At 40.2% G+C, this 22,837-nt stretch overlaps 1 protein-coding gene across 1 annotated transcript in view; it reads right to left on the bottom strand.

Annotated features, from left to right (window-relative positions):
• Nucleotides 1-22,837, bottom strand: part of pappaa (pregnancy-associated plasma protein A, pappalysin 1a) — a 161,032-nt gene that overhangs the window by 31,658 nt on the left and 106,537 nt on the right. Inside the window, exons 15-17 of the mRNA XM_088356261.1 lie at nucleotides 7,135-7,318; nucleotides 4,729-4,930; nucleotides 3,679-3,913 (exon numbers count right to left, since the gene is read on the bottom strand). Of these exons, the coding sequence (XP_088212387.1) occupies nucleotides 3,679-3,913; nucleotides 4,729-4,930; nucleotides 7,135-7,318 (621 nt within the window). The remainder of the gene's footprint in view (nucleotides 1-3,678; nucleotides 3,914-4,728; nucleotides 4,931-7,134; nucleotides 7,319-22,837) is intronic.

Genomic DNA, 22,837 nt, shown 5'->3' on the forward strand with positions numbered 1-22,837 from the left:
CTCTCTCTCCTCTCCTTCTCACTTTTTTCTTTTTCTATCTATGACAAGACTTCTCTCAGTGAGGAGCTAGAAGAAGTTTTGGTACTATTTGTGTTTAAAGACGCAGAATGAGATGTTAAGTATGGTGAATTTGATGGCGTTTTAACTCGTAATATTTAGAATAAGACGTTCTTCATTGCGTGACGTCATCACGCACGCATTGTTTTGTGTTATTGTGAATGGCTGCCTGGTTAGATTGAATTAGAGCCGTATTTGTGTTTACTTGGTGTTGGTGAATAAATATGCCAAAAGGATGACCAAGGATGTCCTAATTATCTATTCTGATTTCTACTAAACAAGGTAAGGCGCCACTTTTGACCGTTAGTAACAGTAACTGCCTAGTAACGGGGAAAAACTACCATATTTTCCGCACTATAAGGAGCACCTAAAAGCCTTCATTTTTGTCAAAAGCTGACCATGCGCCTTATAATACAGTGCGCCTTATATATGGATCAATATTAAGTCGCAAAGTCTTACAACTAAAGCAAGCAGCCGCCGACTAGATTTTCCCCCGAAGGCGAAGTAGTCCGCGGTGTATGAGGGGATTTATATACCGGTGTTTCATTTCCTAACCAATGTGTCAATCATCATTTGAATCAGTCACTATTGGCTAAAGTTATTCGGAGATAAAGGGGGCGGATCCTTTGTATCATTTACAGGCTCGCATAGGCTAAAAGGGCGAAACAAAGCCTGCAATTGGCCGAAAAAGATGAATGTGAATCACACGTTGGGTTGCACTACGGCATAGAGAAAACATTTTTTACTATTCTGTATTTTGTAAATATTTTGCTCTCTTTTACGGTTGTAAGAAGACCATGGTTACGTATCATTATTGAACGTGATGGCTGCAAGAGATCTTAGGTGAGCTATGCGGCTTTATATTTTCCCGGTATCTTGTTTTAGAACAATCTTTATGTTTCTGTGATGAGTCTATTTTTAAACTAAATTCTAAGTGTTTATTGTCATATGCACAGTAAAGAACCCCGTTGCCCTGCACAATAAAATTCTTACTTTGCTGTCCACACAGTTGCCAGCAAAAAATAAAATGGAAACTAAGAAATGTTTGGCATTTCTTGAATCCCAAGACTTTAACTTTCCGAATGATATTTGGAACGATGCATTTGAGTGATTGGTGACATCGTACAGACACTGTTTCCGTACATGTCTGAGACACGTATTTGCTTCTGTGCAAGCTTTCGGAATGTTAAGGGGGTAATAAGTTTAACTGAACTTTCTGACTGTTTTGTCAACGTTGTAGCTAGCGCCTTGTAATCCGGTGCGCCTTGTGTATGGAAAATATAGGACCAAAAACTATTTTTTGGGGGTGCGCCCTATTACCCGGTGTGCCTTATAGTGCGGAAAATACGGCAGTTAGATTACCTGTTACTGAAAAAATAATGATGGTACATAACGGCGATTTTTATAATGGCGTTATTCCCAACACTGTAAATAACCATAACGCCGACAACATAAAGCCCAGGACATTATGCCGGCTTCCCATTTCAAAAAACAAGAAATTCAATCCAACTATTATCAGGCAGCAAAGACATAAAGCCTGAGAGGCTCGAGTAGATAAAGAGGAGTATAGATTTCAGAATTCCAAGACTAGCTGGGCTGTTGTGGAAATCAATAGCTTTGGAATAGAACAGCATCAAACCAAGGGGTGCTGTGGGAGTCGGCGAGTCTGAAAACAATGTAAGGAACACCTAATGAAAGCCGGCAAGTACTTACCGGGAAAGGCGCGTTTCATTAAATATCTATGTTGGAACCTAGGTGCATAGAATATTTTTGCATTGACTGCTACATGGTGTAATAAATCTGTTTTTCTCAACGTGGACTAAAGGTCAAAAACTCTTAGGTTATATTGATTGTGTCTTTGATTTCAGAGCTGAATTGTCATTTTACGTCAAGTCAAGTCAAGTCATGTTTATTTGTATAAGCCTTTATCACAAGGAGTCTCAAAGGGCTGCACAGACCCCAGATTATTGCAAACTACAGACTATTATTAGACCATCCCCTGATCTAAAACCCACATGAAAGCAAGGAAAACTCAAAAACATAAGGAAAATGAAGAAACCTTGAGAAGGGACCACACATGAGGCAATTCCCCTTATAGGATGACCAGGCTGCAAGCATTTTTAGATATTTTTCCTCTCAAGGTTAATACCAGAATACTCAAAACAGGATTCCTGTATGTAATAAACAAACGTTTTAACTTGTAAAACATATTATACACTAGAATAATTGATTATTAAAAGTTAAATACTGCAATCTCTCGTTTATTGCTGTTATGGGGAACAACTCCATAACAGTTTAGTGTAAAAAAAAAAACTTAAAAAAAAAAATCAATATAAGAAAAAAAATCATAAATTACAAAAGTATTCCCTTTTTTGTATAATTTTCTAAACTAAAACAAAAGTATATATTTTCTTGGTATTACTTTTTAAAAATGTCACATAAACATAAGTAAAAAGATAGTAAAATATAAAAACTATATTTAAATGATTTGTCTGCCAATGGGACAGAAATTGTCCCTTTGTGGCAGTCAAAAGGCCCATATAAGAACTGTATTATGTTATGTATTATGTTAGAATGGCAGTAGCTAAGCAAAGGCAGAAAAAATTCCCTCTGTTTCATCATTATCGGCGGGTTACTTGTAAGTTATTACAAACTACAAAGGGAAACATTTCAATCGATTCAGTTTTAATAGAGCTTAGGGGTCCAAACTATGGCCCCTGGGTTATTTGTGCCCCCCCTGACCTCATTACACCGACCTGCAGTATATACTAAAATGTATTATGTCTCCCTTTAAAAAATAGGTTTCATAAAATGTATCGTGCTTTCCAACTATTTTGGGTCGCACAAAAACCCCAAATTGGCCAGAAATTTCAACGTGTGCCTTATAATCAGGTGCATTTTATATGGGCACCTAATCGCAATAATGCAATAATTGATCAGTAAATATAATTTAGCGCACTTTATACATGAAAATAATATCACAAAAGACTACTTTTTGGGGGGTGCTCCTCATATTCCGGTGCGCCTAATAGTGTGGAATATATATATATATATATATATATATATATATATATATATATATATATATATATATATATATATATATATATATATATATATATCCCTAGTGGGAGGTGGCTAGAGTCAGGAACACGTTCATATTTCTGACTCTTTCTGGGAGATTGATACAGAGGAGGGGATTCCCAGCCCCCTCGCTCAACCCAACTGATGTGTTGGGAGTCATTAGGTGACCAAACCCCCCAATTGCAACCCCTAATGCTGAGCGCCAAGCAGGGAAGCACTGAGTACCAATGTTGTAAGTCTTAGGTATGACTCGGCCTAGGCTTGAACCAGGAACCTCCCATTCTTGGGGCGGCTGCCCTACCCCCAAGGCCACCGAGTGTGTAAAATACAGTACATAAAACTGAGAGTTATAAAAATGATAAACTACTAATATTAGAGTTACTTGGATTCCTGTTTAAAAACAAAAGAAAAAAAAATGTATTAAGCGGTCCAACATGAAGTTAATTTCTTTTCTTGATATACAAATGACGGCATATGATAGACACCCTCGTAAAAGGCGCAGTAGAGAAGAGAACCAGAGCAGAGAGATGGACGGACCTGCTTGCATGGAGGGTGCAGCATCCTCACCATGTGGGCTGAGACTCCGGTGACGGCATTGACGCTATTACCGGCCGGATCGGAGCAGTTGAGTCGGCAAACGCTATCGAAACGGAAGCCATCGGTGCAATGATAGGAGTCGTGGAAAATGGCCGGCGGTGGGTCGCAGGTCACCGGCTCGCAAGCCCCCTCCAGCCAACTGCCGTCCTCGGTGCACTGCCGTTTGAACGCCCGCCTGAATCCAATTAGGGAAAAATTTCAAAAACTGCTCAGGAACAGCAAGAATCACTGCTTCTGTTCAGAGGTAAGATTTATGGCCGTTCGTGTCGGGCCGTGTTTCTCTCTCGCTGGCTTTTTTAATCATTATTATCCTCCCGTCATTGTTCTTCTCTCTCTCTGCCTCTCCCTCTCTCTCTTAAAGTGGCATGCTAAAGTCTTGACGGATCTCTACAGAGTTTGGAACTGTGTTACTCTCTGCCATATTCTCCTGGCTTAAAACATCGAGCAGCCTCAGTCAGCCCATTCATTAGGTTTAAGTTGATTCTACTAGAAGCAGGCCTTGTCTTACTTCTACCATTTTCATGCACTGACGAAAACCTAATGAATCTAATGTATTCCGCCCCAAATAGCTCTGATAAAGGTAAGATAAAAGCAGATAGGTTCAATGGAAAATAAAGCATAAGAGCTTTTTGAACTCTGCTGCAGGCTATGGCCCAATTTTCAACTGGTCGAAATGACAGACGGCCTTAAAACTTTCCTGTGATTCTTCCAAATAATCCATCAATGATGGAACATTACAATTAACGTAACATTTGCAGACACAGAAATATAAAACCTATACATGTCGTATCAGTCTTTTTCTATTTGATTTTGTTACAAAAGACAGACCTTAATTTGTTATCATAAATCACCTCTTGTCTTCCGTAGTCCTCACAAATAATGTATGACATTTCGGGTTTGTTTACAGCTTGGGATGGGTTGGGCTTTGATACTCCTGGGCTGAATTTTTTTTAAGGCCTGATCTTACCTCTGGTTCTATTTGCTTCTGACCTTTTGGGTTTGTTGGTCACGTGGTAGCCCGGCCTACACTTGTACTTGCACAGTGTTCCCACTTTGAGCCCTGTTTCGTTGCAGCGTTTGGTTTGCAGAACGGCGTTTGGCACGGGGGGAGGAGCTGGGCAGCGGAGCTCACACAAAGCCTCCGGAAAGGACCAAAGCCCGTCATCCAGGCAGGTCAGAGTGTTGTTTGTACCTGCAAAGGCAAGGCCCAGTCAGCCTCGAGGTATTTACAAAAATACTTTTTTTTTTTCATTTAGGCACAGAAGGTAGTGTTCCTACCCACAATTATGCAACTATATTGCAAAATATTCCACCCGCCGGTGGCCTTGAGACATTTGGTATTAAAGTTGACCCATCTGGCTTGTTGGCTCTAGAGTTGTGATGTCATTTTAGGAACAATACTTTCAGGAATGGTTAATCCACAACAGACAGCGATTGTAGTGTACAAGTGTACATGTCAAGATGGCGGTGCGTTGTGCAGACGCTGCGGCTCGGGCTCCAGTTCGTCTTTTGTTTTTCAGTGTCCCCTGACTCCCTTCGCATTTACAATAATATCCACTACATCCCGAGGGATATACAGAGACCACCGGATCTCCCTGGAAGATTTGCCCGCCTGCCGACAATGACAACGACGGAGCAAAGGCTGAGCTAAGAAGGCGACCACACAGACCAACCAACGCCAGATCCATCGTCCACAATGAGTGAATTGAGCTGCGGATCGCCACCAACAACGTCCGGAATTGGAGGACTTTTTTTTTGCCATCATGGAGTCTTGGCTTTCCCGACGCCGCATTACATAACCGGCTCGAACGAGACGAAGACTCCGGTAAAAACAGGGGTTGGAGACTACGCGCTACAATAATAGCGGAACCATTGACACACACTGCTCACTCGATATGGAGTTTCTAGCAGTATCGTGCAGACCCTTCTATGTACCGGGAGAGTTAACTGTGGTCTTTGTGTTTGCTGTATACTTTCCACCGCTAACAGTTTCACCGGATGCTAACGTTAGCATAGCGCTAAATCTCCTGCCCGCTGCTATCATTAAACAGCAGCTTGCACACCCCAACGGAGCTTTATCGTCGACGGCGACTTTAATCGGGCATGTTTATGGACTGTACTCCCAAATCCATTCAATTGTGGACTGAGCAATTCGGAAAAACACTGGACTATGTGTAATGTAAGATCAAACATTCGGTTGTATCCGGCAACTCTCTTTGACCCTCAACACCCCCCCCCTCCTCATCATCCCCCCCCAGAGGACAACAAAGTCGTTTAGTTCTTTGTTCCTTGTGTCTTTGTTTCCTTATCCTCACTGTAAATGTGGAACTGGAGTCGTCCAATTTCGTTGTCACAGCATATCCCATGTTGTAACAATGACAATAAAGGCATATTCTATTCTATTCTATTCTATTCTACAGTGATTGCATACCTCTTATTTTGTCTAGGAGAAATTGGAACTTTGCTTACCCTGTCTTCCCCTCGTATTAGGTATTGTGGCAATTAATTTGTGTTTTTCGCCTAGCTCCCTGTTAGCATCAGAAACCAAAAGGCTTCCTGTCTGTTTACTCCTGGTTGGTGCTCATTGGCGGCCCACTGCGTTGTTTGGCCATTCGGCCTGGCTGGCTTTGCGTTTATTGCCGTAGCAGTTGCCGCTTTTCGTTGCTGGGGCCCGGTTAGCCTAGCTGCTCACTGCGTGTTTTTTGGTCGGCCAGCCTCGCGTTTTTCTACCGAGGCTGCAGCCACCTATCGTTGATCTGCCCCGGTTAGCCCCTATTTGCTTTCTGTGTGATGTATTTGCCAGCTAACACCTTTTTGGCTGCTCGCCCATTGCTTTACCATTGCTGCATCCAAATGCAACAAAACAGCTATGCATTCTCAGCAAAAACTAGCAACAGTTTTCCCAAAACACTCTGGACCTCTTCCACTAATCAACACGTAAAACTATACGGCGACTATCTTGCTATGTGCGGTGTTACTCCAATGACATCACAGCTCAGGATGACAGAGACAAGACATGCTGCCATAAAAAGCACTACTCGGAAAAAAAATGAAATATACTGATGAAATATATAACGATTTTATGCAAAAGCACATGTGCTACTGCCTCACATTTTGCATGTTTAAGAATTTTGGAATACCTTTAATAAATAGCACGAAAAAGTCTTACACATAACAACCCCCTCCTTCAGCCGACTCTGAAAAATGCAAAACTTACAAGGATCTTAATGCGCATTAAAATTTAAATATGACAACACTGTAAGAGAGGACACATCTGTTTGCTTGTTTGGTGTTCTCAAGAGGGAAACAATAGATTGCACTTAGCTTTGTGTATTTTTGGGGGGTTTTTAAGGGCAGCCCAAAAATAAACTGTCACGGGCACAGTGGGGGGCTCACCTACGAGCTGGGCGGGTACACGACACTGGAAAGTGCTCTTCTTGCCGTAGGTGGTGCCTTCGGGGAAGTTGAAATTGGCCGGATGCACGTGGTATTTGTCGGGCAAGCCGCAGTCCACTGGTTCGCAGGACACCTGTTTGTTCCACTTGCCGTTCGCGCAGGTTATGGTTACCAAAGAGTCGGACTGCAAAGAAAAGCAGGTTATGATTTAAACATGTAAATTTAGATGGCCTAGTTTAAGGCATTTGTGAAAGGGGGTTTAAGTTTCAGACCCTGATGTAGTAACATTTGGTGATAGTAGGTTTGTAATTATTGCTGTGGTCATTTACACTTTGTCATTCATCCATCCATTTTCTGCACCACATATCTTCACTAGGGTCATGGGGATGCAGGAGCCCACTCCAGCCATCTTCAGGCTGGGGGCACCCTGAACTGGTTGCCAGTCAGTCAGTCGCAGGGCACACAGAGACAGACAACTCAATCGCCCATTCACACCTAGGGACAATTTGAACCAACCAATTAACCTGACATGCATGTTTTTGGAATGTGGGAGGAAATCAGAGTGCCCAGAGAAAACCCACGCAGGCATGGGTAGAACATGCAAACTCCCCATGGGAGGCCACGGTTGCTGGAATTGAACCCTGGACCCCCGCACTGTGGGGATGCGCGCCATCCACCCAGTGTCCATGCCGCCCTGTTTGTCAATCAGATAGTTACAGTTTTCTTTATTTAATGAGTGATTAGAACTGTTTGTACAACTGTTTCATCCACCAATATCCATCTATTTCTAAAACTCAACGATACTTGAAACACAGTCAGTCCATCTGTCTGCCCATCCGTCCATCCATCCATCAATCCATCCATTAAAATGAATGATCCATCAAAGTCAACCATTCGTAGAAGTCAATTGTACATTGAATCCATCCATTCATCCATCCATTTGTCTGTCCATCTGTCCGCCCCTTTGCCCGTCTGTCCGTCCATCCATCCATCCATCCATCCATCCATCCATCCATCCATCCATCCATCCATCCATCCATCCATTCATCCATTGCGAAAGAACCCAGCTAACAGTTTGGATTTCACTCAATTGCTTGTTCAGCTACTGGTTGACTGAAAGAACCTTCAACTTAGGCCCCAACGTAAGACTGTTTTTACTTTCTGGAACAGGACTTGCCACTCTTGTATCTGTACAAAAGACGGATGAGGTGGCTAAAATCAAAGGTTAAAGGTTAAAGCCACTTTTAGCACTGTACCTGGAACCACTGTTGACTTTTTCAACCCAGTAAACCAGCGTCTGTGAATCTCCCTCGCTATTTTATCAGCATGTCGTCAAAAATGGATTGGTCTTATCTTAAGCCGCATTGGCCACTCAGCAGCTCAAGTAAGCAACTAGAGCATCTGTAAGGGCAAGTTGTGTCACTCAGACAACCGATAGCCGACAACATTCCCTCCATTACGCAACACAGAATGAAATGGGTGGCAGTGTGTCCATTTCTGGGAAGCACACACACACAAACACACAAAAACGTTTCGCAACAAATAAAGAGGGAATATTTCCCTTTCTGCACGTCTGTCCATAATTTCTTTGACTGAGAGGCCTTCTTCAGAAAAATGCTCTAAAATGGCACAATGACATAAACAGAGATTTGACCTACCCTGCTAATGCCCTTAGCTTAGCTGGATGATTTATTGATTGACAGATGACGGATAACCGTAAACATAAATCCCGCCAGTCTGGGATTCTCAAAAAACACAACGTCAGCTCATTAGGTTTACCGAGTGCGTTCGGGAGCAATCGAGGACTCCAGGATGCTTTACTGGGACAGGAGAGGTCACCAGAAGAAGGCGAAAAATTGCTTATAAAACAAGAGACAACTGAGAGGAGCATAATGTTCGAAACATAAAAGATGGAGAACGTTTTTGTTCAGAAATTAGCTGATTTGTTTGGTGTTCTTTTTATTTATTGAGGACAAGAAGACTACGTTCTCAACTCTTTTTTTAAAGTGATATTTTCCTGTGCAAATCATTGGTTGGGAATATCAAAAAAGAGTAACTTTTGAGATTCCTTTTTCATGTTTTTGTGTTATTTTACTATATCCTAACTTGTTTTCTACTAAAAAGAGAAAATTAATATTAAAATTGAGCAACATTGTTTGATAACAGATCGTAATTTTTACCTTACGAAAACAAATATTTTAGTAAAAGTAAAGATGTATTTTTTTGTATTTTAGTAAAGCATATCTAAGTTGAAATGAGCAAAACTAGATGTAATATAAAATGTATTCTCTGTGAAGCACACACACACACACATATTAAGCATCGTAACATCTCATCTCATCTCATTAGCTACACCGCTTATCCTCAGTAGGGTCGCAGGGGTGCTGGAGCCCATCCCAGCAATCATCGGGCAGTGGGCAGGGGACACCCTGAACTGGTTGCCAGCCAATCACAGGACACACAGGCACAGACAACTCGCTCACTCATTCACACCTAGGGACAATTTGGACCGGCCAATCTACCTGAAATGCATGTCTTTGGAATGTGGGAGGAAACCGGAGTGCCCGGAAGAAACCCACGCAAGCACGGGTAGAACATACAAACTCCACACAGGAAGTCCGGTAGCTGGATTTGAACCCACACAGGAGGTTCCCAAGACCTTAGAACTGTGCCGCACACGCGCTAACCACTGCCCCACAAAGTAACATATGAAAAACAAAGAAACAAATGAGCAAACTGATTGGACATGACAGATAACTCACCTGTTTTAACAAATGTATTCACTTTTTTTTTCTTTTTTAGGATATTCTCATTTTAAGGATCACATTGTTTTTGTTTTACTTCAAAGTAAAAATCAGTTGTTTTGGGTAAGTTCATTTTAAGGACCATTTTTCTCTTTTTACTTTCCAGTAAAATAAAAAACTAAAATTAATCCTAAGAATAACTTATCCCTGCAAAATAATATGAAATAATACTTAAAATCCTAAAAAAATATATGTAAAATGGGACACATTGTCTCCAAATGGGCAATTCTTTGCATTTATTTAACTCTTTTTTCAACTATTTTTTTCTATGTGATGGCTCCTTTTCTCACATGCCCATCGAGTCCCGTCCAATCCAATTTGAGAACATGACACAGGCCATAAACGGCCAAACTTGAGGATTCCACAAAATTTCCAATCGGAACATTCCTACAAATATTTGTGATTCCAGTAAATTTGCAGTCTTGTGGTTATTGAGAGCAAAATGTCTTCCAAACCTCAAACTTGTTATTGTATTCACTAGCAACATGTTACACAAGCTCAAATTTATGGCCGTGCCAACAAAATTTGCAACAAAGCTGGGAAACTTTAATCGTTTTTACATGAATTGCCACCTCAGGCTAAATAAAGGAAAATCTGTGTATTTTTAACCTCCATTTTTGGTCTTTTTTTAATCTTTACTATTTATGTCGTCTAATTTAGCAAGTCATTCTTTTGCATCCATCCATCCATTATCTGCACCACTTATCCTCAGTTAGGTTGCAGGGGTGCTGGAGCCCACCTCACCTGTCCTCAGGCGTTGGGCAGGGGATACCCTGAACTGGTTGCCAGCCAGTTGCAGGGCCTTTCCTTTGCAACACAAACATGTATTTTTTCTTACTGTAATTACTGTTTACAGATTTCATCTAGATGAGTAAACGTTTTATTTTCAGGCCACATTTGGTTCGAAAATATGGAACAGAAGCCAGGCGAGAAAGAAAACATTATTATTCTTATTTTTTTTTGTGACTGTAGCCAGTGTTTTGAACGATGGCCTCAAGCGCAGTACACAGGAAGGGACACTGCTCGCCAAAATGTTTTGATTATTAGTAATTTATTTAACCTTATTAGATATTTTTATTTTTTTCTTACAAGACACTCGTATCTCTTGTAACAAGAGTATCATTATATTTTCACCATTTTTGTTTGGCGGGCCAGATTAACTGTCATAGTTTGGCCACCCCTGATCAGTGTTGGGACTATTGTGTTGCAAAGAAATGCAATTAATTTTCTCGTTAATAAGTGTTGTGACGTTTTATTAACAACGTTTTTGAACTGTTGTCACTACTTGATGAGTTACTATGTTAATTTGCTACTTTATTTATGCAGATCATGATTTAAGGTGTCCTCTGACCTTTAAATACTCTTGTTCTACTAATGTTATCGCATGCTTCCCTCAGTTCGCTAAATTCAATATCTGAATGATGTTTGTACTTATCTACAAAATATAACAACAGTTATGGTGGTGGTCAACTGAAGCACATAGTACAAGTACGCTGAATTTCTCCTTTGTAGATATTTTCCTATCGTATATTTTTGCATGTAAACCTAATTTATGACTAGGAAATAAAATACTGAAATCAGCGGATAAGATTACATGCGCATAGTCTATTGTGTGTTTCCAGTAGCGAATGGTAAGCAGCGCAGGGGAAGGGGAGTGTGGCTTATAGAGGGATAACAATATAACGGGAAATCAATGCGGCAAACGGGAGCACAGAATTTATGGTGAGAAGGTGTTGAATTTTGGTCTTTCTATTTGTAAAAAATTTTTGCAATACACGATGCCTGAAAAAAGGAAAGGTCTCAGACATTTCCCAGGGATAGAGAGGAGGATCTCCCAGGGATATGAATCACAAAAACAAAATGGATGTGGAGTGTCCCAGCTAAATGCTCGTTTTCCTGGTCTCAAGATTGCACAAACCAAGAAATATGAAGGGTTCACTGGTTTCACAGGTTTGTGTACAAATTTTGTCCGATTTATTTTATTATGTGGCTATTTTAAAGCAGTTTTAGAGGAATGGCTTCCGTGCAAGTCCATAAGTTAATTTGTAACTACATAGTTACAATCAAAGTAGAGCACTACTTTTGTTGTCAATAGTCTGGGAGGCTATTAAATCACTTAGTATATTAAGCAACTATTGACTGTAAATAATTGCTTTTTTCTGTGATACGCACAACACTGCCCCTGATCTAGATCCTAGCCCAAAACAGCATTAAGTTCACTCAAAATAAGTAAACCCCTGGAAAGATTGTGAATTTGAAAGTCAACACATGCGTCCCATGTGAGCGGGGGCAGTCCGATGACAATATTGTGCCATTAAACGCCTGTGGTAGGCATCTATAGGGCATATAAGGTTGGGGTGCCTCTATGCGTGTAAATTTGTGGGAAGTTTCCCTTCTTTAAAAACTTTACAGCTGACTTGGGCTCCTCCAGTAGCCACATTAACAACCTTTGGCCACTCCGCCTAATTCAATCCAGGCAGCCTATTACGCTTGAACCGACGCGGTGTCCTCATCCGAGCTTTTCCTCGAACGCTGCTCAAAAGCACATGAGGGCATGCGAGAGGTATGGCGGCAAGTCGTGTTTCGTTAATACGTTTTAATCACGCCGTATCGAAGTCCCGCATTTGGAGGCGTTTTATGGAACACACATGTCATTACTCCCTTCATTATTCTGACGTTTCAACACAATAAAACAGCAAAGGAAACCCGTTTTCAGCTTAAATTTGGGCACGCGTAGGTTCATAGCTCATATTGTACAATAAAAAGAATTCCCGCTGGTATTTTGGCTGAGGTCGACTTGATGTCTCGCCAACCGCTGTTTAGAAGGGGGAAAAAAAACATTTGTGTGCAGAAAAATACTGTAACATCAGAGAGTCTCTGAGTGACAGGATCAAATAAGGATTTTGGACTCATAATAATGTAAGCTCTCATTGCAACCTAATGAATGGGAGAAGTAACCAGAATGACTGAAGGATTTGAGCACATAATAACCTATCTGGGTTATAAAATCCAGAAAACATGTTGCAGACGGTTGTTTCGTAGATTTACTGTATGAAAATGCCATTTTGTGTTTATAAGAAATCGTATATCTAAAACCAAGGCCGTTATCCGTGGAATTAAAACCCGAATGCAGACAAGAAATGGGATAATGAACCTTAGGGTGTTTAGAGACAAAAACAGTGTTAAGAAGGGTTTTGGTGCAAAATTCCTTGAAAACTCTTCTCACACAAACCTTGACTAATAAATCTTGATTGAGAAACTTGGTGGAAGCAAAGACAAACGCAAAGAAGAAAGCTTGTACCGTATTTTCCGCACTATAAGGCACACCTAAAAGTCTTAATTTTTTTTCAAAAGCTGACCATGCGCCTTATAATACAGTGCGACTTATTTATGGATCAATATTAAATCGCAAAGTCTTCCAACTAACTTGCAGCCGCCGACTAGATTTTCCCCCGAACGCCAAGTAGTCCGCGGTGTATGCTGGGATTCATTTACCGGCGTTTCATTGGCTAACCAATGAGTCAATCATCATTTGAATCGATCACTATTGGCTAAAGTTATTCGGAGTTCAAGGGGCGGATCCTTTTTATCATTTACAGGCTGAAATAGGCTTAAGCTGTAAAACAAAGCCTGCAATTGGCCGAAAAAGATGTGTCAATCATCAGTTGAATATATCACTATTGGCTAAAGTTATTCGGAGGTCAAGAGGCGGATTATTTTTATCATTTACAGGCTGGCATTGGCTGAAGATGCAAAACAAAGCCTGCAATTGGCCGAAAAAGATGAATGGGTATAGTACATGGTGACGGCATACAGAAAGCATTTTTTTACTATTCTGTATTTGTAAATATTTTATTCTCCTGGATTTACTAAACTCACGGATATAAGAGGACCATGGCTGCACATTATTATTGAACACAACGACTTTGTTTCTTGTTTCAGACTGAACTCGATGTTTCTGTGATAAGCGGTGCAGATAATGGATGGAATGGAGTGTCTATTTTTAAATTAAACTCTATTCCAAGTGTTTATTGTCATATGCACAGTAAAGTTGCGAGCGAAAATAGAAACTAAGATATGGTTGGCATTTCTTGAATTCCAAGACTTTAACCTTCCGAATGATGGAACGATGCATTTGAGTGACATCGTACGGACACAGCATCCGCACGTGTTCTCGACACGTATTTGCGTCTTTGCAAGCTTTGGGAATGTTAAGGGGGTAATAAGTTTGACTGAACTATCTGACTGTTTTGTCGACATTCCCATTGTAGCGCCTTATAATCCGGTGCGTCTTATGTATGTCAAATATAGGACCAAAAACTATTTTTTCGGGGTGCGCCCTATAACCCGGTGCGCCTTATAGTGCGGAAAATACGGTATTTAAAAACAAAGCTCAAAAACCGAGAGAAAACAAAAACACGGGAAAAAACCAAGAGGAGAAGTGTCACTCAAAAACTCAAGGGAAGTCAATGTACTTTTATTCAATGTAATATAGATCCATAAAGCCATCATGGAAGTAATTCAATACAGTTTTATTTTGATCGGCTGGGGTGTACGATTCAGCCTTAACTAGAACTGTACCTGTTTACACTACCTGTATATCTCTCACAATGGAAACTAACAGCTAAAATAACTAAGCTAGCTTGTTGTATCCTTCCCATAAAGGGGTTTTAAACTTGCAGGATTATAGTTTGAGGCCTTAATATAAAAGTTGAAAGGGCCAGTGTGAATTATTTAGAGCTTCCTCATTGTAAAAAAAAACCCCTTTAATTCGATTTTTAATGTATTTGAAAAAATACCCCAAAATACTTAAACTATGACATACATTTGTATTTTTTGAAAATACTCATAGACCCAAGAACCGTCCAGGGACCGTTAACGGTGGAGAAGGCTGACCAGAGTTGCGTCCTCATGCGGTTAAGGAATTCGTGAACCGTGCGGTCTATAAGTCTCACAAAAGGCTTGGCAAAGAATTTAAAGAACAGGAGTACGGTAAGATAATAGGTTGTATTCTTCCTTGTGTTTCAGGTCAATGAGCTCACCAAAGAAATGTTGTGTTCCAAAGATCAGTGCTAAAGGTATTCAATTCAATAAAACAACAAGGGTCGCCAACATTATGCACCTGCCAACTTTGCATGCTTTCTGTAAACCTAAGAAACTTGATTTCACTTCTGAAATCTCGCTTTTTCTGCTATATGATATATCGATTCATCCATTCATTATCTTCCGCTTATCCGAGGTCGGGTCGCGGAGGCAGCAGCCTTAACAGGAAAGCCCAGACGTCCCTATCGCCAGCCACTTCCTCCAGCTCATCTGACGGGATCCCGAGGCGTTCCCAGGCCAGCCTAGAGAAATAGTCTCTCCAGCGTGTCCTGGGTCGCCCCCGGGGATTCCTGCTGTATGATATATTTAACAAAATGTACTGATCCACGCTCCCAATGATTTAGGAAAATATTGACACTGATTAGTTTTGCCCAAACTTTTTCATACAACTATTAATTAGCCTAAATGCGAGGACAGTACTTAAACTGCCTTGCAGTTCCATAAAATTTGATGGTGATATTTGTGCATAGCATGTTTCCAGATCTTTCCTGCTCCATAGTAGGCATGTCCAAAATTCTAACAAAAAGCTAAGGGCAAGTTTCCCAAAGGGCTATTGCTATCATCTGGTAAAATGCTGAGGTTTTTTTTTTAGTTAGTTTTTGTACAAATGTATTTTACAATGTGGTCAATATTATTGACGGACCTCATATTTTTGATTTTAGAACGGAGGCCAAGGGCCAGTAAAATTTTAATCACGGGCCGGACTTTGGTCTGGATTTAGGCATGGCCATTCTAATCCCTCTATTTTGTTAGTTTCAAACCCTTACATTGTAGTTTTTGCTGTTTATTTAAGGTAGTTGTCCTGTTTGAAGGTGAACCTGCGCCCCATTTTTTTAGGTCTGTTGCTGACTCCAACAGCTGTTCTGCCAGAATCGCACTGTGTTAGGCTCCATTCATCTTCCCATTACCTTTAACCATTTTCCCAGTCCATGCTAAAGAAAAGCAACCCCATAGCATAATGCTGCCACCACCATGTTTGACAGTGGGGATGGTGTTTTCGGGGTGATTTGTAGTGTTCCTCGTACTCCAAGCGTAACACTTTGCATTCAACCGTAACAGGTAAACATTAATCTCATCTGCTTATAGCACCTTGTCCCACTAATATATCTGTCTCCCATGAGGCTTCTTGCTAACACCAAACGGGCTTATTTTATGGTATTCTTTCAGAAAGAGTTTTATTCTTGCCATTCTTCAATAAGGGGGAGATTTATTTAGAGTACGACAAATCGTTGTCTTATACACCGATTTTCCCATCTCAGCTGTGTATGCCTGCAGAAAGTTTAGAGTGATTGACAAATATTTGGTTTGCAGTGTTTTCTGCAATACAATGCAATACAATATAAAAAGTTAAACTAATTATGCTTCAATTCATGATTGTGTATCACATGTTGTTTATTCTTGAAACATATTTTCAGCTTTTTAGCTTTAAGTTTACAGACTACACTTCATTCAGGCCAGAAGCGCTGCCTATCCCATGCTAAGAACATTATCGGGGACCCCTCTCACCCCCATCATGCACTGTTCACTCTGCTAGCCTCTGGGAAGAGGTACTGCAGTGTGCGGTGCAGGACCACCAGGTTCCGCAGTAGTCTAGTCCCCCTGGCCATTAGACTGTTAAATGGTCAATCTAACATATAGTTAACCTAAATCTAAAAGGCTGCTAATCTGACTTTTTGCACTACTGGCAGTTCTTTATAGCTTGCCACTCCTTGCACATTTGCTCTCTGCACTATTGTACTTACAGCGTTATTGTTACAGTGTTAATGTTACCGTTTACCTGACTTGTTAACCTGACTGCCCATTTTGCACATCTGGTTAGCTACTCCTCTTGCACTATTGGCACTATGGTAAAATACTATACGTAGCCATAATACAATACAACTTTTACTTATATCTGTACATTCAAGGAAACTGTACGGGTCAGATGTATCGACATTTCGTTTTGTATACACGTGTACTAGAATGACAATAAAGTAGATCTGAATCTGAATCTGAATCTGAATCTGAAATGTGGCAATATGACCAAAAATTATTTGATACTTTCACTAGGCACTGTAACGAACACTGCTGATCCAAACAACCGATTATTTAAAAATGGAAAATGGAAAATTACTTTAAAGGCTAATACAGTAACGAAGTACTTACTTTTTCTAATGAACTGCTTAGTTTTGCAGCCTTTTTATACGCTTAAGGCAACATGATGTAGTTTGTTGGAAAGCCTACGCAAAAATTCTGCCACTTACTGGAAAATAAGGCGAGGTTGATGACGCAGAGTTGAAGCATTGACGTTTTCCAGAGTTGCACTTTTTTAATTAGCGTGGTCCATTTTGGCCAGAGCTTTGACATGGGTCAAAGTGTTGAAAATTTATTGAGAGGGTGATTAAAAGCGGGCAGTATTATGCAATGAAATTTGGAAAAGGGATCTAATAAGATGTTGTAGTGCTTTTTGTTTAATATGTTTTGCTACCAGCTCGTTACCAAAAACTAATTGCAAGGTGATAATTTCGTACCTGTCAACCTCAGCCAATTGCTCCTCTTATTGGTGATATCTCATCTCATCTCATCTCATCAGCTGCACCGCTTATCCTCAGTAGGGTCGCGGGGATGCTGGAGCCCATGCCAGCAATCATCAGGCAGTGGGCAGGGGACACCCTGGACTGGTTGCCAGCCAATCACAGGGCACACGGGGACAGACAACTCACTCGCTCAGTCACACCTAGGGACAATTTGGACCGGCCAATTCACCTGAAATGCATGTTTTTGGAATGTGGGAGGAAACCGGAGTGCCCGGAGGAAACCCACGCAAGCACGGGGAGAACATACAAACTCCGCACAGTAAGGCCGGGAGCTGGATTTGAACCCACTCAGGAGGTTCCCACAACCTCAGAACTGTGCCGCACACGCGCTAACCACTGCGCCGCCGTGCTGCCCATTGGTGATATCAATTCCTCTTATTGAGCAATATCTAACCGTACAAACAAAACGCGGCACATATTTGCTCAACGCATGACAAACTATGTTGAATACCACAACAATATTAGCAATCTAAGTTGTCGTCTATAACCAGTGACTGAGACAAGATCAGTCTGACAGATATGTCTGTTTATTCTGCTTTAATATTTGACACCTGCAAAAAGATTTCACAGGATGTATGTTCGTTATTTTGACTATTATTGTTGTCTGTCGTTTTGACTATTATACCATTATCACTATGGGCAAATCTTGTTGTCGTTCGGTGATTACCACACCCTTTAGGACACAGGTGTCAAACAGGCGGCCCGCGGGCCGGATCAGGACCGCTAAGGGATTGAATACGGCCCGCGAGACAACACTCAGAGAAGCGCAAGAGAAAAACAAGCTGCAGGTTGAAATATGTCAACATGATGTTGCCAAGGCCAGGTGCCTCTCACTAAGACACTGTACTTGTATTTATTTATCTCTTTCTCTCTCTCTTTCTCTCTCTCTCTCTCTTTCTTTTCCGCACCTTTTCTCCCACTCTGTCTCTGTCTCTCTCTCTCTCTCTCTCCCCCTCTCTCTCTGTGTATTTTTAACTTCTTTTGCTCTAACTTCCTTTTTTCCTTTTCTCTCTTTTCTCTTTCTCTCTTCCTACCCTTTGCGCTTTCTTTTCTCTTTTCTCTCCTTCTGTCTATCTATTTCTCTTTGGATTTCTTTCTTTCACTCCCTTTCTTTCCCTCTCTCTCACGACTTCTCTTTTTATCTCTTTTGTTTCTCACGCTCTCTCTCTCTCTCTCTCTTTCTCTCTCTCTCTCTCTCTCTTTTTCTTTCTTTGTCCCACCCTCTCTCCTTTTCCCTCCCTCTTTATCTTATTTCTTTATCTCTTTTTCTTTCTCTTTAATCTACTAGTCCGCCCCCCGACAGAATGTCTGTTCTATCGTGTGGCCCCACGTTAAAATGAGTTTGACACCCCTGCTTTAGGACATATCTGTTCAGTAACCCAAAAGATCTAATACAAGGAAAGGGTTCAGGGGAGGGCATATTTAACACTAAGTATGTATATAAACACACATTTGCTGAATCAATTAAATTTTCATTTACAACAGTTTAATCAAATTGAATAGGATTATAGTCCTGAATGTACGGTATTTTTCAATTGATTTAAAACGATCAGCACATAGACTTTGTTTATAAAGTTAAATTAAAACAATGAAACATGTTTTTTCCCCCATTATTTAGTTATTTTTGCTCTCCTACAGTGACAATCAAAGATAAAAAAGAAATATGTCAAAGTTTTTGTAAATCTGACTGTGTCTCACCATACACAAACCTCACCGCACGTGACTGAGGTAGTTATTCCAAAGAAGATGTTCCTGGCTCAATTTTTAGCTGTCACAAAAATTAAACCAGCTAAAAGACGGCGATAAGAAAGCTCTGCCCGTTGAACTTTTCAACCGAAGCACCGAGGCGACCGCAGTCCATTCCATGAAACACTCAAATATATTTTCCTATTGATATTAATCATATTTTGAATCATATGTTCCAGAGTTGAAACTGTCAGCATCGTAAAACAAACTGACGGTACAAGAGAAGGAACATTCGAAAATGATTGTCATTCAACAACGGGAAGCGAATGGTTAGCAATTTTGCAAGACCAAATTTTGTGTGCACGGTTTAAATTTTGGGGCAATGGAGAAAATCTTGTCAGGATCACCTTAAGCAAAAATATACTTTGTGTGATCATTCTAGAAACATGGTAATGATCTTTTTGCTTATTTTTGAATATTCATTTTTTATTGTTCCAAAGTTTTGATTAATATTTCTCTTAAAACATAGAAATATTATTAATTAAATGTTATTTTGTTTTTTGATTTATTATTTTTAATGAAATGATTCATGCTTATATGACATACACTTAGTCAAATAAAAAAAAACGTAAATACTTAATTATTCGACATTAAAGATGATTTAGCCATTTTGAAAATATTTTCTTATTCCACAATTCTTAACATAATATCTCAAAATGAGAAAAAATAATAGATACTGCATTGCTAAACAACTAGTGAAACAACTTTTCTATAGCATGTTTTCACAACCACAAATATAATAAGGTAAGGTAAAAAATAGTAATACTAGAAAATAAGACAAAATATTTGGTATTGCAGAAATTGAATCTATTTTACAATGTTTTTTTTCTTATTTTGCGTACATGAAAAAGTATTAGAGAGGAGACCAAGTATTGCCAGTACTACATAATATATACATTTTTTTACTTTAAATGATTGGAACTTTCCAACGAGTATTTTCGGGTGAGTACATTTTTAGTGTGATAGAAAGTGACTAAGTATCGGATATATTTTTCCTATCAGGCTAAAAACTATGATGTCATATTAAGCTGTTATCAGTCTCATTACTGTCAGCCTTAAAATTATTGTGTACCTCTTCTTAGTTAGTAAATATTGACGACATGTAAAATGATAATTTAGGCGACCCACCGCCTTGCAAAAAAAAAAAAAATAGAATAAGCTGCGTAGTCTTATTAGCTGCTGTGTGAAATAGAAGAAAGCAGTGGCTTTTAATCCAGGATTAACTATGTATGTAAATGAGAACATTTCTTTTAAAATCAGGTAATTTGGAAATACACTCTATAATTTGGTCCAAGAATTACCAAAATAAATTGTACAGAATCTGTTCTTTAAGAAAAATGCTAAATGAAAAGTTGCATGTAAATTGACAAGATAATGTTACGGTCCCAGCAATAGAAAACGTTTCAATAGAAATTAAGGTTGAACTTCCTGTGACTTTAAAATGGCTAATGACTCAGTCCAGAATGCAAAAGAAAAACAAATTAAAAAAAAACGGGCGTTCCCAGTTGTATGTCTTAAATCTCCTACAAGTTTGTCTGGCGTCCCAACACGTGGGGTGCTGACCCGGCCATCATAAACCAGCATCCTGCCTCATCACAGATTCTATAGAGTAACTATAAACATCATTCTGTCAGCACAACTACTTTGCAGCATCAGCTTTATTATGGGTGACATGCGAGCCTAGCCGAGTGATTTAGACGCTCCGAGTGACGGGGCAAGGCTCGTTTGAAAATAATTTTCCAAATTTATGTGCATGTTTTTGCTCTTTCTGCCTACTTAAAAACAAGCGTAGCCAAGTGGGATACTTGAGAGGATCATGGATCATCCTTTAAAGCAATCCAAACCATACTAGGGACCTGAGATTGACTCTGAACCGTGTTGGATATTTGCTCGATTAAATATGGGGTCAAGGAAAGATCAAATGTTTTATCATTGATATTTAATATTATCATTTCAAGCATAGGATTCTTTCTAAAAGTTCCATGCCAGTGTTTCATCTATTCGCCTTTGAGCGTTTGGCTCTGTATTGTATTCATCTAGATAGCGATCTTGTGGAGATACTCAACAGCACCTGTGGTGTTCTAGTAAGGTAATGCATCCTATTTGGCTTAACATTATCCAAACACCATTTTACAAAATTGATCCCCTAATAAATCCCACATAATATCATCTTTTTATTTAATTTTATTTTTTAAACCAGCTGAATGAATGGCATTTTAGATTGTATTTTATCAAAAGCAAACGCTATGACTCAGATATTTCACTTTGTAACATCCTTCCATCCATCCAACCAACCATCCATCCATCCATCATCTTCACCGCTTATCCCCGCTAGGGTCGCGGGGGTGCAGGAGCCCATCCCAGCTGTCTTCGGGCAGTGGGGAGGGGACACCCTGAACTGGTTGCCAGCCAGTCGCAGGGCACACAGGGACAGACAACTCACTCTCTCATTCACACCTAGGGACAATTTAAACTGGCCTATTATCCTTACATGTATGCTTTTGGAATGTGAGGGGAAATTTGAGTGCTCTGAGGCAATCCACGCAAGCATAAGGAGAACATGCAAACTATGCACAGGAAGGCTGCTAGCTGGATTTGATCCCATGACCTCAGAACTGTGCCGTGGATGTGCTAACCACTCAGCCGCTGTGCTGAACAGGAAATTGAATCAATCATAAATCCCCAAAGTTTTCCATGCAATCCGGAAATAAATATTTGTTGGGATTTATAAAGTATTGCTTTCTATTTTGTATCTGTATGACTGCTCAAAACTTTGGTATGTGGTAAGGAAAGAGACAAAATGAGACAGATAGACACACTCATGCACAGAGAGTGTGACAAAAAGAGATTGTTGAGACATAAAGATTGAGAGATTGATAGTGCATCCAGAGAGAGAGAAAGACAGAGAGAGAGAGAGAAATTGAGATAGACGGATGGCGGAGAATGAAAGAAAGAGCAAAGAGAAAGAGGGTGAGGGGGGAAGAAAGAGAGGGAGAAAGTGAGAGAGAGAGTGTTTGCGAAAAATAGACAGGGAAAGTTTGAGAAAGATGGATATAAATTGAGTTCAAGAGAGAGATAGAACAAAATATACTGGGATGGAGACAAAGCAGAGAGGCAATACTGAACTAAAACCACGAGATGAAAACATCCTAACTGAAGGACAGGCATGTTTCAGCGAGGGAAGTAGCTCCGTGTAACATATTTTTAACCTGTGAGAAGTTTCAACAACACCCGAAAAACCTCTACCTTGTCTTTGTGGATTTTGAGAAGGTGTTTGGCATAGTATGGCAAGTGGCTTTATGGGCACCAATGTGGAAGTACAACATGGGCACGAAAGTAGTTCAGACCATTGAACAGCTGTGCACCATTGCCATTGCCAACATTGCGGTACTGTTCAATGGTACAGTTGGAGCGTGGTTTTAAACCACAGGCAGTGTGATACAAGGCTGCATTCTCTCTCCAATTGTATTCAGC

This window comes from Urocampus carinirostris, chromosome 16, assembly GCF_059441175.1.
Source record: "Urocampus carinirostris isolate Australia breed hairy pipefish chromosome 16, RoL_Ucar_1.0, whole genome shotgun sequence".
Classification (NCBI taxonomy): Eukaryota; Metazoa; Chordata; class Actinopteri; order Syngnathiformes; family Syngnathidae; genus Urocampus; species Urocampus carinirostris.